The sequence below is a fragment of the Eulemur rufifrons genome, chromosome 7 (assembly GCF_041146395.1).
Source record: "Eulemur rufifrons isolate Redbay chromosome 7, OSU_ERuf_1, whole genome shotgun sequence".
NCBI lineage: Eukaryota > Metazoa > Chordata > Mammalia > Primates > Lemuridae > Eulemur > Eulemur rufifrons.
The window spans coordinates 122,988,082-123,005,055 of NC_090989.1; the positions used below are offsets into that span (position 1 = coordinate 122,988,082).

Consider the following 16,974-nt stretch of genomic DNA (forward strand, 5'->3'; position numbering starts at 1 on the left):
GCTATGTTGCTAATAGATTGATCACAGGGAGGCAAGGGTGGAAGCAGTGATACTGTTATAATCCAACAGTGAGATGAAGGTTGGGTTCTGTATAAAATTTGAAGGTGCATTATATAGGATTTGTTGACAAATTGGATTTGAGGTACAAGAGAAAAGATAATTTCAAGGGTTTGACTAGAAAATAACAAGTAACAAAGATCAGAAAGACTGCAAGGGGAAGAACTAGAGCACAATTTTGGAGAAAAAGTTCTAGATGCTTATTAGATACCCAATTAGAGATAAAAGTATGAAGTAAGTCTAGCAAACAAAGTCTAAACAGGAGATAAAAATCTGGAAGCCATAAGCAGATAAACATTTAAAGACAGAGACTTAATGAGATCATTGAGGTAATGAATAAAAATGAAGAGATCCAAGAACGGATCTTTTGGGGCCAGCCAACATTTAGTGGTTGGGGATATGAGAAGAAACAAATGTAAAGGATTGAGAGAGGTAGTATACAGCAAGGAAGGAAAAAATCCAGGAGACTGTAGACTCCCAAAACCAAAGTAAAGAAAGTTTTTACTTTGTTAAGGAGGGAATGAGCACGTTCACATTATTACATGTTTTAGAAATGCTGTCTGGTTAAGGATCAATATCAGCGGGATCACCCACATGCTCAAATTTATAGCTGTTATAACAGTTTAAACTATATACATGTATGTTTTATATACTTAAATTATACATACACACGTATAAAATTATCTACCACCAACATGTTTCTTATTCTTGTTTTCCCTGTTATTCACATCAATATTTTTAAAAGAACAGCAAAATATAGTCATATTCAGAATCAAATTACCACAAAAAATTAATCAAGCTATAAGGAACAAGGTGAATAGGCTGTGTTTTAATGGAGAAAGAATCTAAAGGTCCTAGAAATGGGAAAAAAAATTCCAAAAAAACCAACAACAAAAACATGCAAAGAACAGATTTAGAATACAAAGGATCAAATTTATAATATTAAAACTTCTACAGGATTCTCAGGTGCAAAGTGAGTTACTTAAAATTAACTTTTAATTTTTGTCTCAGGCAAAGATTAAAGTTTTCCAGTATTTACTCTGTAACATTAAGGGGGAAGGTAAAGTCACAAGTTCTATAATTAAATATTAAAAAAAAAAAATCACTCCCAAGATAGTATATGCTTTATTTTTTAAGATTAATGTACTGCAAAAATTAAACTTTACCTCAAATTCATGGTGGTTCCAAGAGATCACATTAGCACTACCGAGCTCTCTATCAATATTAAATGCTCTCATTTCAGATTCAAGAGTATCTTTCAGTTCTTCTCGTGTTTTGAAATTCCAAATAAGGTTTGATTTGGCATGGTCCTGACTAAACCTAGATATACATATAATCAGAAAATGGTAGGAAGCAATAAACATTAAAAAAAAACCTACATGTATCCCTCGCTCATCTTACAATAAGCAAGAAAACAGTGGAATAAACATTAGCAAGTATAAATAAAATAGATATAAAGCAAGTAGAGTAAAATGTTAATGGTAGAATATTGGTGATAGGTTTACAGGTATTCATTATAAAACACACTTTTTCTGTATGTTTGAAAGCTTAATAAGATATCAGGAAAAAAATGAACCTAAGCTACAAATCTGCATGAATTTAAAACAAAACTGATATTTCAGTTTCGATATTTATTGCTTACATAAATTCTAGTTAGAAAATAATTTTATTGTCAGATATCAAATTGCAGGTTGCAGATAAGTCTCTGGACTTTTGGGTGTGAAGTATGTGGGATGAGCAACATTCTCTATTAGAACCTTACAGATTACCCAAGAGAGAATACTGCTACACTGCCAAGCTATGATTGAGCATTTTCAAAATACTTCCCTCGTACTCTTGGAATAACTTAACTACTGTAATACACTTGGGCACAAGTCTGAACTGGGGATGGATGGACTTCACATCCATTTACTTGCAGTCTGTAATCCTCCTAGAAAGTCTCATTTCAGAGTTCCAAGGAAGTCCTAAGGGGGACAACACAATTGAGGGATTCCTGAGGGAGAAATCCAAGGCATATACTTAAGGATATACTATATACACACCATATACTTTAAAAGCAGTGTAGGAAGTTTTCACATATTTTTCTTTATTAGCCAAGGTATAATCAACATGTCAGCTTCTAGACTGAGTACTCGGTTATCTTAAAGAAGGTTTGCAAACTCCCCAAAATGTTTCCATGTCCTTCTATATATGTATATGTGGGGCAGATGACGGTGGGGTTAGTGGATGGGGAGAGGAAGGGGGTCACCATATTTGAAAGGCTAGAAAAGTATGTGAGATCAGACAACTTGGATACTCATTTCTCACACGTCTGTTTTCACCATTTACCTCTTTTAAGACTCCATTTCCAACACAGCCTTAGGACGTATGCAATTATTTCTAAGCCATAATAAAGTGTTTTAAAGTAATCACCTCTAAGCCTTAATAAAATCTTTAAAGTAATTTTAGCTCCTCAGACTATCAACATTCTATAAAAAGCCTTAATTTTATGAAAGCATCTCTAATCATACCAATTTTAACAGTAAAACTTCTTGAACTTGACAACACACAGCACTAGTTCCAGGGAAGAACAATCTGTCATAATTCCTCTAATAGCAATACCAAATTTAATCTATATTGGAAAGGAGGCCTAAAGTTTACCTATAATAGAAGAGATCCCAATTTGCTTCTATTTTTATTCTTTGTCTTCTCTTTCGAAGAACTACCGGTTTTTGATTTATGTTCTAGAATAGAAAAAAACTTCATAGTGCTCAATCTGGGGCTACCAATAGGCTCAATCAGAAGATCACCACGTTATAAGTGATAAGAAACATCTCTTTCATCAAATTGACAGAAACAAAATTAATAAAAGAAATAAAATCTATAAAATATTAATACAGGACATAAGTCATAACACATAACTTGCCAATATATACTTCTATAGTGTTGCTCAAATATTTTCCACTTAGCCTGAAGTTATTTCAACACCAAATTTTATTAAAGTTACAGTGATCATTAATAAAATTTATAACAGTAAAAAACAGTGACTCATTTCAAACATTTACATGCAGTTAATACAAAAGTCATGGGACAACAATAAATGCAAAAGACTGCAGGTTATTTAACTGCCACCAAAGCTGAGAGGAACAAGTACAAATTGAAATAGCTAATGAAGAAGAAATAAGTATCTACATTCAGACACATGTGAAGTGAGACTTGAACTGAATTCATTAAACAAAGAATATCAAAGATGACTCCACATGCCAGGCAGCTTAATGCATTTCACACATGTAGCAGCAGCAACTTAAACTCACCATATTGTTTTTGTCCTGAATTTAAATGTCCAAAGGAAAAAAATAAAAAAGATTTTAAAGAAAATAAAAACAGAGTGAACCTAGATCGGCTAAGCTATCTCTATTTTACAAATTATATGAGGATGCCATCAATATAAATCATCTTCACTTTAAGACAGAAAAAGGCCCATCTCCTTTTCTAAGCCTATGAGTCAAATTTTAGGCAGTTGTAATCCCTTGAGAATTCAAAGAAAGCTATGGCCTGTTTCAGAGATAGACACATTATGTAGGGTTTGCAGCTGGAGAAGATTTCATAGAATCCTTGAAGTCTGCATAAGCACTGAAGGTTAAGAATCTCTGCTTCATACGAAACCTGCATATATTTCAGACATGAAAATTCTAATCCTCAATGTGATAGAAACAAAAAGTAGAAAGTGGTATAGATTAAAACATGAAACTCTGTAACTTCATTTAAGAAATGGCAAATTATATAAATAAAGCAAGAAAACAGACTAGATGACATAGACAGAATAAAGGTAAAATGAGTAGTAAATTTTAAAAAGTAAATGCTGTTTATAATATAAAGCCTATTGGTTATATAAGGAAATGTTTCCTACATATTTTAATTCTGTGCACTATCATGAAAATTAATGCAAGGTGGCTTAAAGTATATAAACAATTCAAAATTTTGTTTTAATGAAACACCTTTCACTAAACCTTCTATTTAAAAAGTGCTTTCTTCAATTCCCTGCCCCCAGACCAAAGGTTGGAAGTCTAGAGTAATGAAAATGTAAATGCTATACAGAAAAAGGACAACCAACTCTCCATAAACTGAGCTGACTGAATTAGAAACTTAGGCTAAAAGCTCTAACTAGCTAAACAAATCCCTAAACTGAAAATAATGTAAATAAGGGGGGGGGGGGAAACCCAAATGTTATACATTAGCCAAAGGTTACTATTAATTCAACAAAGCATCAGCTGCAAACAGAGCTCACTTCACAAACATTCTGATTATATAAGAAATGCAGCTTATTTCAAGACTAGCCAGTTAATCTTGACAATGGTTAGTTTTCAGACTTTAACTAAAGCACAAAATCATTCCATACTTTGATGCTAGTGTTTCTATGAATAAAATTGTCACAAAGATCATTCAGTGTTTCATAAAGAAATTAATGTTAAAAATAGTACCTAGGCAGAAATGGTAATCAGTTGATGCTACCAAAAGATCTTGACCAGCATATTTATTTGCATCATTACTCGCTCAAAACTTTAATAATACTCCATGTAAATGATACCAACAAATGAGTAAAACATTTTGATATTAAAAACACACTTTTGGCCGGGCGCGGTGGCTCACGCCTGTAATCCTAGCACTCTGGGAGGCCGAGGCGGGTGGATCGCTCGAGGTCAGGAGTTCGAGACCAGCCTGAGCAAGAGTGAGACCCCGTCTCTACTAAAAATAGAAAGAAATTATATGGACAACTGAAATATATATATACAAAAAATTAGCCGGGCCTGGTGGCGCATGCCTGTAGTCCCAGCTACTCGGGAGGCTGAGGCAGGAGGATCGCTTAAGTCCAGGAGTTTGAGGTTGCTGTGAGCTAGACTGACGCCACGGCACTCACTCTAGCCTGGGCAACAAAGCAAGACTCTGTCTCAAAAAAAAAAAAAAAAAAAAACACACACTTTTCCCACTGAATTGCTGTCTTTAAATAGTAATTATCCATATTTCTAGCTAAAATAGCTTTGTGTTCATGGTTATTTTAGCTAAATGTTATATATGGAATCTGACGCCAAAACTTACTTACAGTATGATAATTATATTCAACAGTTTGAAACAAATGCAATTTTAGAACTGGGTTTAACTACCTGAAGCCAGGACCTTGTAATTTTTAATAAATAACTGAAAATCATTCATATTTATAGATTTTTCAACTATTCAAATGTTATAGTAATATTATCATGACCAGACATGTATTACAGTGCTTTTATAGTATCTTGTTTGTACATTAAAGCAACCCTAGAAGATAGAGAAGGGAGGTATCGTTATTCTGATTTTATGAAAGAAGAAAGTAAGGATCTGAAAACTCATAACTTGGGTTAATAAGTGATGGGACCAGGCTCAGATGTAGGTTAACCAATTCAAAGTTCAGTATTCTCTGTACTATCCTAGTCACTTGAAAGCCTGCCTAATGATCCTTAATACTGAATATATCATTTATACAAGCTAGCATTAACCTATTATGCTCAAGTTATAAAGAACTGAAGATTGGTCCCAATTTCAGATAGATACACAAGACTGTAATATTTGTTCTGTTATGTTTAGATATTCTGGTAATCTACAAGAAATCCATTTGTTTTATAAATATATTAAAATTATTTTCCATGAATAAGGAAACAGCTGCCATAAATAAAGAGATGGTTAAAAGGAAAGAATGTAAGTATCATCAACAAAAACAAGTCACCTTCTACAGGACACGTTAATTCATTCTCATCCAGTACAAAATCTAATTCTGTAATGCATGTTCTAAATAGAAGAACATGCATTACAGAATTAGATTCTGTAGCACGTACTACATGCTGAACAATGAGATTAAAACTGTTTTATATCTAGCTTTGATTTGAGGAACCAATATCGCAAAATTTAATTATACACAATGAATTTAATTTAAAAATGTGAATCTTAGCTCCAAAACACTTGTCTGGCTAGTTCTGAATAAAAAAGCTAAATAAGAAGAGCACCTTTATTTTTATAGGTACAAAGCAAAGTCCAGAAAAAAAAGGAAAGAAATAAACACATATGTATAAAAAAGTATAAAAACTGGAATTTATATAAGAAAAATTAAGAGTGGAATTCTGTGTTAAATAGCTAAACACCTTAACAATTAATTCATAAAACTATGAATTAAGAAAAATGTATGTACAAATATGAATCAGAATTAGGTGACATTCATTTTTAAGCTGCAGGTATTCCGTGAGAAGTATCTGAATACCATCTCCGTGAACGGCAGCAACAAAAGTAGACCTAGGACAAACAGAAGTGCTAAAAGTTTGGAAGTAGATTTTATTTTTACCTCTTTTTGAGCAATGCCCATCCTATCCCTCCAGTGCATTAACACAAGATCCACTTTTTCTTTGGCAAATTTTTCAACTTCTTTAGCAGCTTTTCCAGCTAGTCTTTGCCACTCTGGAACTTTATTAAATTTTCCATACTGATCCTATAAAATAATGTTGAAATCCATCACATACCTGTTTACAAATTGATTTTAAAACTATGTAATGCTGAGTCATACTATCTATTTTACATGATAAAATAAATACTGTATGCTAGGGTTCAGTGAAGAAACAGGCAAAATTTCTATAATAAATTACACTTTTTGTTAAGAAACTTTAACTTTTCGACTTAGGCGTCAAGATGATTCCTTTTTGAGGGGTGGCAAGATGCAAGTAGGAGATGGGTATATATAGAGAAAGAGTAAGGACAGAAAAAGAATACATATAAGAAATTATTATAACAATGTATCATGCAAGATGTTTAAGTATTTTCTCAGGGACAGCCTAACCCTAATAATTAACATAGATCTTATAAGGACAAAAAGTCTTTACCTAAGTAACTTTATTCATTGTTTACACCTTTACACCAACAACATTTATCAGTCTCATACTATATGCAAAATACTACATTACATACTTGAAATTTTTAAAAAATCCATTTCTGAATGTGCCAATAAATTGAGTTAGAGAAACAAAACATACAATAAAATTACCCATTCATAAAATTAGACAGTGGTGATATTTGCACAACTCTATAAGTACTCTAAAAATTATTGAACTGTACACTTAAAACAGGTGAATTTTATGGGATATAAATTTTACCTCAAGAAAGCTGTAAATAACAATATTAATGAGTATCTACTCAAGGCAGTGAATTCTTTGCTTACTTCTAAAATTTTTAGTGTGTTTCAGAGAAGAGTATACAATAATAGTACTCTTAATCCTGAAAAGACACTTAGGACAATCATATTTACCATTGCTATTTTGACATTATCTCTAACATGCATCCGATCGGCATCCTTCTCAGGAACTGGATCCGAGCTGTCCAAGTATGCCAGCAAGCCTGGAGGCTAAAAACAACAAATTAAAAACAAAACACAAAATCCATTTTCAAAATAACTGCACAAAAGAAAAGCTAGCCTTAAAAATCCAGATAAATTAATACTATCATTTAGACATTAACACTTACAATATGGTAACTCCTATAATAAATAACCTTTTCGATTAAAACCAAACAAACCCCTTTAACAGTATTGATAACTTATTCAAAGACATTTTATTGGACAGTACATAATTCCAGTTTCTCAACTGACTTACCAAAATGCGTTTCAACAAGTTTGTAGCAGTTGCATTATCAGCTGTCCAGAGTCCCACTAAATGTCTACTTAGCTGTCTGAAAAAAGCAGACGTTGAAAAAGGTTTGCTGCTTTATCTCAGCTAGAATAGAAAGGAATTTTTAAGAACAAAATATCATAATTATAAGAAATATGGCTATAGTAAAAAAATCATTCTGATCTAAAAATAATTTAAAAATTAATATTTTCATATGGAGAGGTATCTGAGACGCTAATTCAAATACTCATAACATTTTAGAATTTTCTCCAAACTAAAATACTTCCTTGATGAATACACTAATTTTCAATGATCCTGAACATGAAGAAGTAGGTTCTTGCCCCATTTAAAAAAATTTTTTTTTACATTAGACTTGATGACACAGTTTGTATAACAAGCCTTGATATAGTGACTATAATAGTCTGGCATTCTTTGAAATTCTGAGCACAAGAAAAAGTCAACAACTATGTTCTAATATAACTTTTTAGGCAAGGTGAGAGGTAGAAAATATTTTTAGTTTTGGAGTTTAGACAAAGACCTAAACCACTTAGCACAAATTATTCTATTCATCCCACTTAAAAGCTAAAAGCAAATTTCAATTTGGAGTGAAAATCCAAGATCCATGATGAATCTATGGTTCAGTCATTTATTAATCTTAACCCCCATGATAACATCTGTCTCCTAAACTGGAAGCTCCTCATGAGCAGGAAGCCTATTTAACCGACCATTGACCCTTTTGTGCTTTGGTAGAGATTCAATTACCATTTGCTACAAGAATGGTCATAAAACCTATGAGGGAAATAACCAAATAACAACCTACAGACATGTTTTGTATATATTGCATACCAAAATAATAAAGTTTCATAGCAAAACCGAAACTGTACTTTGTCAACAGAAAGTGAACACTAATAATACTATTCATTCCTGTGCCCGTTTGAAACCTAACATATCAGAGTAATTACACTTGTAATTTCCTTCACTGGTATTTGGTAGGTATCATTTCAGTGACTCCTAAAAAGGTTTAACTTAGGAATAAAAGACATAACACTTTATAATAGCAATCTGTAAAAGATAAAGCAATGCAAATGAAATGTGGAATTTCTATTATACATTGACAGCCTTCTTTTTAATACTGTATTTCAAATATTACTAACATTTTAGAATTTTCTCTAAATTATAATGCTTCCCTGATAAATACACTAATTGATCACAGTAGGGAATTTAACTGATTAACTATAATAAAAAGGAACACAACAAACAAACATCTAACATGGGAGTTTAATGGAGTAAGACAGTCTCTATTTTAATGAAAGATGGTATCTAGCATTGATAATAAGGTAATACTAAGGAAATATCCTTCCTGTTATATCTTTTTGTCCTCTTAGGCAATAATAGAAAACTACGTTTGTGGCTAACATTTACAAGTAAGGAATGCAGATAGCTTCCGGTAACAGTATAAACAGTAGAAAACCATTGTCAAGGCAGCATACCATAACACACAATACTTAGACAAAGGTGACAAAGAAAGGAAATTTACAGTATTGTAACAAAATAAGCATAAGTTATCAACTTATGCATTTAAAAAGTCAAAAGATATAAGAAATATTTATGATACTCATTGTTTTTACTAATGAGTCATAATCTGGTATGCTTAGAATAGCTAAAAGGGTCACATCAGGGACCACAAAGAAAAGTTAAAAGGGCTAGAATTCATGTAGCCTGAAGTAAATGAATAATTTTATGTGCTTCCTTATATTTGAATGATTATTAGAAAAAAGATGATTCACCAAAGGGGAAACATTTAACTCAAGAGACTTAGAACAAGCGTAGTTTAGACTGGCTGGATGTATTTTAAAGTTTTCTTTCTTTTTCTTTTTTTTTTCCTTTTTAAAGTAGAGTACCTAACTGACCAAAAATATTTAAAAATCATCTATGCCAGATTTTCACATGGGGTCATGTGCACACCAGATGGTCACAGGAAATACAAGGAGAGAATGCCTGGGGATGTTGTGCTAGTTCCATAAGCTTCTAGGTATTTTTTCCCATGTTCCAGTCCCATGACTGTGGGTTCAGGGCCTAATAATAGGACAATGGGGAAAAAACTGTTTGGTTTTTTTCCGCTCTGAGTTATCCACAGTCAGGGACAATGATCATTCGGGCATAATCTTTCTACAAAAAAAAGAAAACGAACTAGGTGGATAAAAAGAAAATGGAGTATTTGTGTAATCCAAGCATTTATTCAGTTATATCTGAATGCACAAACCCATTCTCTAAACAGAAAGTTAATTTACCACAGCAAATTAAATTAAATAACCTACCTATTTGTAAGCATCCTTTGATCTGAGCTTATTGTAAACATCGCGGTATGCAAGTGTCGAGGTAAGGCACCTTCACTTAAGGCAAGCTCCTGCATTTTTGTAGCGATTTCTTTGTCACCTTCCTTTGGGAAAAGGGTAAGATGATCCCTAAAGCAGCAATCTAGAACAAGCTATCCAAACTTTCAAACACTAATTTTTATATCTTTAAATAAGTTATTCAGAATATAATAAAAATTAAAACTATAACTTTCAATTACCCAAAAATAACATAGGTAACTAGCAGTACGGGTAACTTTTAAGACATTATATTATCTGCCTTTGGAATAAGGTTTAAATGTTACCAGATTAATTTACCTAATGAATTACACTTTGCTAAATTTAATACTAAAATTAGGCTCATTCCCGGTGTATAAATCAGCCAACAAAGGGGAGAAGTGACTCAGGGAAATCAGTAATTCCTACCAAAGGCATCTGTAAAATCTAACTTGCTTTTATTAATAATACATTCATTTTCATGGTGAACACAATTCTTTTTTTTTTTTTTTTTTTAAAGGATAATGTGATGTAGGGATAGTTCCTCTGCTTATTTAGACTCACTTTGGCAACAGGTAAGATAAATAGAACTACCAACCAAAGGGAATCCATAGGACTATGAACTAAGTAAGCAGTTTGATGTTTAAGACAACCTGTCGAAAAGCAAAAATGCTCACAATGTTAGAGAAAAAAGTACAAGTACATATTAAATAGTATGATTATATAAAATGAATTATGTAGTATGTATACAAATATATACATAGTTTGTAATATACATATATTATTTTGAACAGTATACAGTCTGAGAGGAAATTTACTGAAAAATGTTGATAGAAGTTATCTCTGGATGGTAAAAATATAGATGATTTATTTTTATTGATTCCTTGTATTTTTTTCCAATTTTTCTTCAAAGATCATATATTGTTTTTACAATCAGAAAAAAAATAATTTAAGATATGTACCAGGGTTTCAGTGTAAATAAACAAAGTCTTGGCCGGGCGCGGTGGCTCACGCCTGTAATCCTAGCACTCTGGGAGGCCGAGGCGGGTGGATCGCTCAAGGTCAGGAGTTCGAGACCAGCCTGAGCAAGAGCGAGACCCCGTCTCTACTAAAAATAGAAAGACATTATATGGACAACTAAAAATATATATATAGAAAAATTAGCCGGGCATAGTGGCGCATGCCTGTAGTCCCAGCTACTCGGGAGGCTGAGGCAGGAGGATCGCTTGAGCCCAGGAGTTTGAGGTTGCTGTGAGCTAGGCTGACGCCACGGCACTCACTCTAGCCTGGGCAACCAAGTGAGACTCTGTCTCAAAAAAAAAAAAAAAAAAAAAAAAAAAAACAAAGTCTTTGTCACAGATATTAGCTCTAGTCACCAGCTATGAATCTGACAAGTGTGGTTTATACCTGAAGCCAAAGTCAGCACTTTGATTAGCTCTCAGTAACTATATCTGCATGTAATATATGAATGGTATACATTATGTGAATGACAACATATTGGTGGATCAAGGTCAGGAGTATAATTTTATTTGGCCTCATGGTCTTAATTGTCCTTGGCTACTGCAAGCTCTGTAAAAATGAAAGATGTGGTACTTACTTCTTTTTTTTTGAGACAGAGTCTTGCTCTGTTGTCTAGGCTACAGTGCTGTGGCATCAGCCTAGCTCACAGCAACCTCAAACTCCTAGGCTCAACTGATTCTCCTACCTCAGCCTCCCAAGCAGCTGGGACTACAGGCATGCACCCCCATGCCCGGCTAATTTTTTTTTTTTCTATTTTTAGTAGAGACAGGGTCTCGCTCTTGCTGAGGCTGGTCTCAAACTCCTGACCTCAAGTGATCCTCCTGTCTCAGCCTCCCAGAGTGCTAGGATTACAAGCGTGAGCCACCACACCCGGCCAGATGTGGTACTTACTTTGGAAGCTAAAATTGAGCATAGAACATATTAGCTGGAGGGGGAAAATTAGCTTTTAGCTGTGTATACACATAAATATGCAAATGAACTTTGATGTTCCAACCAGTTCAATGCCTATATATCATATTTTTTACAGCTACTTAAGGGCATGCCAATTCTGTGCTTATTATTGAGTTGTATGCTACATTTATGTGCCATAATAGCTGAGTTTTTTTGGCAAAAGGAGCACTTATATTTTATCCAGATTGCTACTATGACAATAAAAGAATATAAGAATTCAAAAGCCATTTAGATTGATGTCACTATAAACACTGCAGTACACAGTTGACACTCATAGGCACTATCTTATCTTTTAAAAAACATAGAAGGGTAAAGCAACTATCTTGAAGAAGTGATATGTTCAACAATATCATATCCTGATCTCTAGAGTTTAACTACAAATGTACTTTAGCAGGAAGAACTTTTTGTTGTCAGTCTTATTTAATATCATTGTGCTATGTATTAACTCCATTAATAATTTCTATGTCATCTCAGTACCTCAAAATTTCAATACCATCATCATCACACCCCAAAGAGCAAGAGAGAAAGAATACCATCTTTTAGTTCTTTTAAATGAAATAAATAATGCAGGAACAGAAAGATTTATTTGCTCTATAACCCCACTTACTCAAGAACTTCAAACTCTTTTTAAGGATTGTGTCTACAATGAATTGGAAACTAATTTCTAAATTAAGATTTAAAGTTACTTTTCTTACCCAGAGAATTGCACGGTTCCCATAAAAGACTGAAAGGCAATTTTGTCAGCTTCAATTAAAATATCCAATCAATATTCAAGTAAGTTTAAAATTTCAAAATTATTCTCTCACCTCTATTATTGCCTTCATAACCAATCCAGCTCCCTTTATAATTGCCATGGAAGGATGCTTTAAAATGGGGAGAAAAAGGTACCACTAAATAAAAAAGAATTCTAGTTTGACACATTTAGCTGTTGCTCTTAAAGAAGATACAGTTTTTATGCAAGATATAAGCCATAAAATGAGTAAAGCATATATCCCAAAGTCAGATCACAGTTTGGTTAAATATTCTACGTATTCTTACAATATAGCTTTACATAATGTAAACACAAAAAGTTTACATTAGTAGGAAACAGTTGGTACTTATTTCAATAATATAGTTATTTGAATACTTATATTTATTTGAATGATACATATCAAACAGTAATGATACTAAAATAAAAATATAAATATCATATACACATATATGTACCTAATAAATATTACAGTATTGTATAAAATAAGCAATGTTTTCCAGTGCTTATAAAGAGCTCTGCTAAAGCTCACCTTATTTGGGAATTTGTAAAGAAAAGGGAACCTTAGGCCTACTACAGAAAAAAATGGGGTTTTCACTACTTCTAAGATGGAAGATGGGCAAGAGAGTCAAATAGTAGGGCTCTACATAAAACACCAAGAAATCTATAGGCTAAAATGTCCTAATATGATAATGTACTAGGCTGTATTTATTTGTCAACATTATTACAGAAGCATGCACATACCACTTAAAAAAAAAAAACTGACCCCAACAGAGGTTTCCTTAAATTAGTTATCTGATAAGAAAAATATAAGCTCTCACCTGAAAGAGTTTAAAGAGGGTTCTTCCATTGGATGCTACCATCTCTAAGAGCATATCAAACTGCTGCCCTTCGGTTGTCTCACTATATGGAGCACAGAGGGCAAAGGTAAGGAAGTCCAAGAGTGAACTAATAACTAGGGCACCAGTCCCATGATCCTGAAACAAAGCAAAAAGTTACCTTAAAGACTTAGGAAGCTTCAGTTAACACATATCAAGAATGTCTTCCTTTCTATGGCCGGGTGCGGTGGCTCACGCCTGTAATCCTAGCACTCTGGGAGGCCAAGGTGGGCGGATCGTTTGAGCTCAGGAGTTCGAGACCAGCCTGAGCAAGAGCGAGACCCCACCTCTACTAAAAATAGAAAGAAATTATATGGACAGCTAAAAAAATATATATAGAAAAAATTAGCCGGGCATGGTGGCGCATGCCTGTAGTCCCAGCTACTCGGGAGGCTGAGACAGGAGGATCGCTTGAGCTCAGGAGTTTGAGGTTGCTGTGAGCTAGGCTGACGCCACGGCACTCACTCTAGCCTGGGCAACAGAGTGAGACTCTGTCTCAAAAAAAAAAAAAAAAAAAAGAATGTCTTCCTTTCTGTTATTCTATATGTCAGACATAAATAATGACTTTACTGTCTCAATATGAGGTTCAAAGTTTGATGACTCTGTAGTATAGTACTTGCTTTGCTAATGTAGCGAATCCATTGTCCATTATACCTCAAAAGGAATATAATTAAAATTCCATTGAATTTCAAGAGAATCCTTAAGACTCCTCAGATGTGTATAACTAAGGTTAATGCTTATTTGCATGGAAGGCAATCTTTGACAATACTTCTGAAACTCTCGTTTTGTTCATGTTCCTTCTAGATGTTATAGATGCCCATCTCCAAAACTGTTACCAGTGACTGAGGAAAAGAGATTTGGCTTAATTTTTAGAGCAGCTTTTTTTATAATGACATTTTTAAAGAAAGACAAAACAAAAATCTGAAATATTATTGCAAAAATCTAAAGGCTTTGCAAGGTAATCTTCCCAGATGAATGGATATAGTCCTAAGACAAAATATTTTATTATTAATGACCAAGCGGAACGGTAACCAATACTGACCAAAGTTGGCAGCTGCAATGAAAAAAAAATTATTCACGTTGCACTCCTAAAATACCCATGAAGACAAGTTTAATTACAACTTACCACATGGGAATTAAATTTCTCCAGTAAGTTTTCCAGAAACTTCTTTGAAGAGAGAAGAGAAGCTTTGTTTAGCTGTTCTTGTCTTAAGTCATAGTCATCATGCATGGGCTATTGATAAAAACAGTGATAATTCATAAGCAGTCCCGTGTGCTGGCATCACACAAAAATCATGTATAAGGAATATTCATTACACAATGAAAGCATTAAAAACCACAGCCTTTAAAGTGTAAGGCAAAAAGGAAACTCATGATAACAAGCAGGCAAAGTAATGATTTCCTTCAGGGTTGATCAGACCTCATAAGTAATTTGCCCAGAAGTAACTGTCCCACAAGGTACTCTCTCAAAAGTCACAGACCTTCTTTATTAAAAGGCAACAACATCACCCACCTAGGATTTTGTAATTTAAATTCGAAATGGTAAAGCTTAGCTTTTTAAAAGCACGTACTAAAATTAGCAGCAAATACTTCTTTGTTTCGAGGTGATTCTCTTTTGCCTGTTGGGATAACTGCGAGTAAAAAGCATTCCCGCATGATGGTTAGGAATAGAGTTCAAATCCTAATTTTACTACAGACTATAACTGGGAGACATTAGACAAGGTAAGTTACCTTACCTCTCTGAGCCTCATTTTCCTCAGATGTAAAATAGCATTAACAGTACTTATATCTCATAGGACCATTATGGAGCTTAAATGAGATAATTCATATAAAATATATAGACAATATCTAATATGTAATGAGGATTTAATGTATATGTGTGTTTCACATCATTGTTATTTTATTTTTTTATTATTTAGAATAGTAAAGATAATAAAATAGGTAAACTTTAATTCACCTTTGGGAATAAATGCAAGGTTTCACACAAGTATTACTAACGTTTGCTCTATACCAGTAAGCTTGCCTAAAACACTTTACATAGGGAAAGTCCCAAATACTATACACAAAATCGAGATAATCAGAAACTTCACAGTTATACTGAAAACAAGCTGTCAATATAAACTATCACCAAGTTAGATCTTTGCTGCTGAAGTAGCTTTCAAATGTGTCCCCCTTTCAGCTCCTGTGACTACCCTAGCACAGCATATCACTTCTTACATGACAATTTGGTCTACCTGCCTCTAATTTTACCTCTAATCTGTTCTTCACATACCACCAGAGTGGGCTTTCTAAAATTCAAACCTGACCGTGTTACTGCTCCTTTATTGAAAAATCTTTGTTGTTTCTTATGAAAAGTTACATATCTAGCTCCTTTGATTCAGAAGGCTTATTACTGTCTGTATATATCTCTAACTCCTAATAACTCCCCCATACATAACTTATGATCCAACCATATTTAATTATTTGTTGCTTCCCAAACATGCCTTTGTATATGCTATTCCCTGTACCAGGAAACCCCTTCCCAGAGCTGGAAAATACTTGGCTAGCCTTTAAGATTCAAATCAAATGTAACGTCTTCCAGAGAGACTGGCTGAGAATCTTTCATCTTCCCGTCACCACCAAACAAAAATAAAGTGCTGCTTTTCAGGATCCCATGGCCCCTGCTACTTTATATTGTATGCCAACCTTACTAGACTGTCAGCAATTTAAAAGAAGGAAGGAACTTTGTCTTAACATTTTTGTATTTCTATTATATAGCACATTGCCTGGTATACAGGATGTGCTAAACAAATGTTTGTTGGAATAAAGGGCTATAAGAGCAAGTTAGTAAATACAGTAAATGTGGACTTCATCGACACAATGAAGGGGTTTGTGGAAATTAAAACCACCAGCTAACTTTAAGAAAAACCAGTTTTCTTAAGAAAAATCCTACTTACACACATAAGGGCACAAAGCATATCAACTGCCGCATGGATTACTCCGTTGTTGCTCCTCTTGAGTGCTTTCACTACCTTCACTCCTAGACGCTCCCGAAACCTGTTGGAACAAAAACATATAAAAGAAATATCAGAACATTTATTATTATTTATTAAAATATAACATAATAGGTCATCTTAAGTTTCCATTGCATTACTGCAGCAATTACATATTTTGAATCCCACCTTTGAAACATCAGTTTTCGTAACAGATTTTTCTTTGAGAGGAAAAATTTTTAAGGTTAACTAAACTAAAAGGCATGTAATTTCCCATTCAAATTCACCAAAACAAGAATCACTAATATTAGTGGTGAGTATGGGGCCAATATCCCACTT

The 16,974-nt window shown here is 33.6% G+C and overlaps 1 protein-coding gene across 2 annotated transcripts in view; it reads right to left on the reverse strand.

Moving 5' to 3' along the window:
- Window positions 1-16,974, reverse strand: part of DNAJC13 (DnaJ heat shock protein family (Hsp40) member C13) — a 115,654-nt gene that overhangs the window by 59,813 nt on the left and 38,867 nt on the right. The window contains exons 13-23 of one of the 2 annotated variants that reach the window (XM_069475423.1): window positions 16,600-16,699; window positions 14,790-14,897; window positions 13,607-13,762; window positions 12,844-12,900; window positions 10,034-10,155; window positions 7,701-7,776; window positions 7,358-7,453; window positions 6,404-6,547; window positions 3,351-3,365; window positions 2,698-2,780; window positions 1,224-1,377 (exon numbers count right to left, since the gene is read on the reverse strand). In XM_069475423.1, the coding sequence (XP_069331524.1) occupies window positions 1,224-1,377; window positions 2,698-2,780; window positions 3,351-3,365; window positions 6,404-6,547; window positions 7,358-7,453; window positions 7,701-7,776; window positions 10,034-10,155; window positions 12,844-12,900; window positions 13,607-13,762; window positions 14,790-14,897; window positions 16,600-16,699 (1,111 nt within the window). The remainder of the gene's footprint in view (window positions 1-1,223; window positions 1,378-2,697; window positions 2,781-3,350; window positions 3,366-6,403; window positions 6,548-7,357; window positions 7,454-7,700; window positions 7,777-10,033; window positions 10,156-12,843; window positions 12,901-13,606; window positions 13,763-14,789; window positions 14,898-16,599; window positions 16,700-16,974) is intronic. The other variant, XM_069475424.1, reaches the window with a different exon arrangement.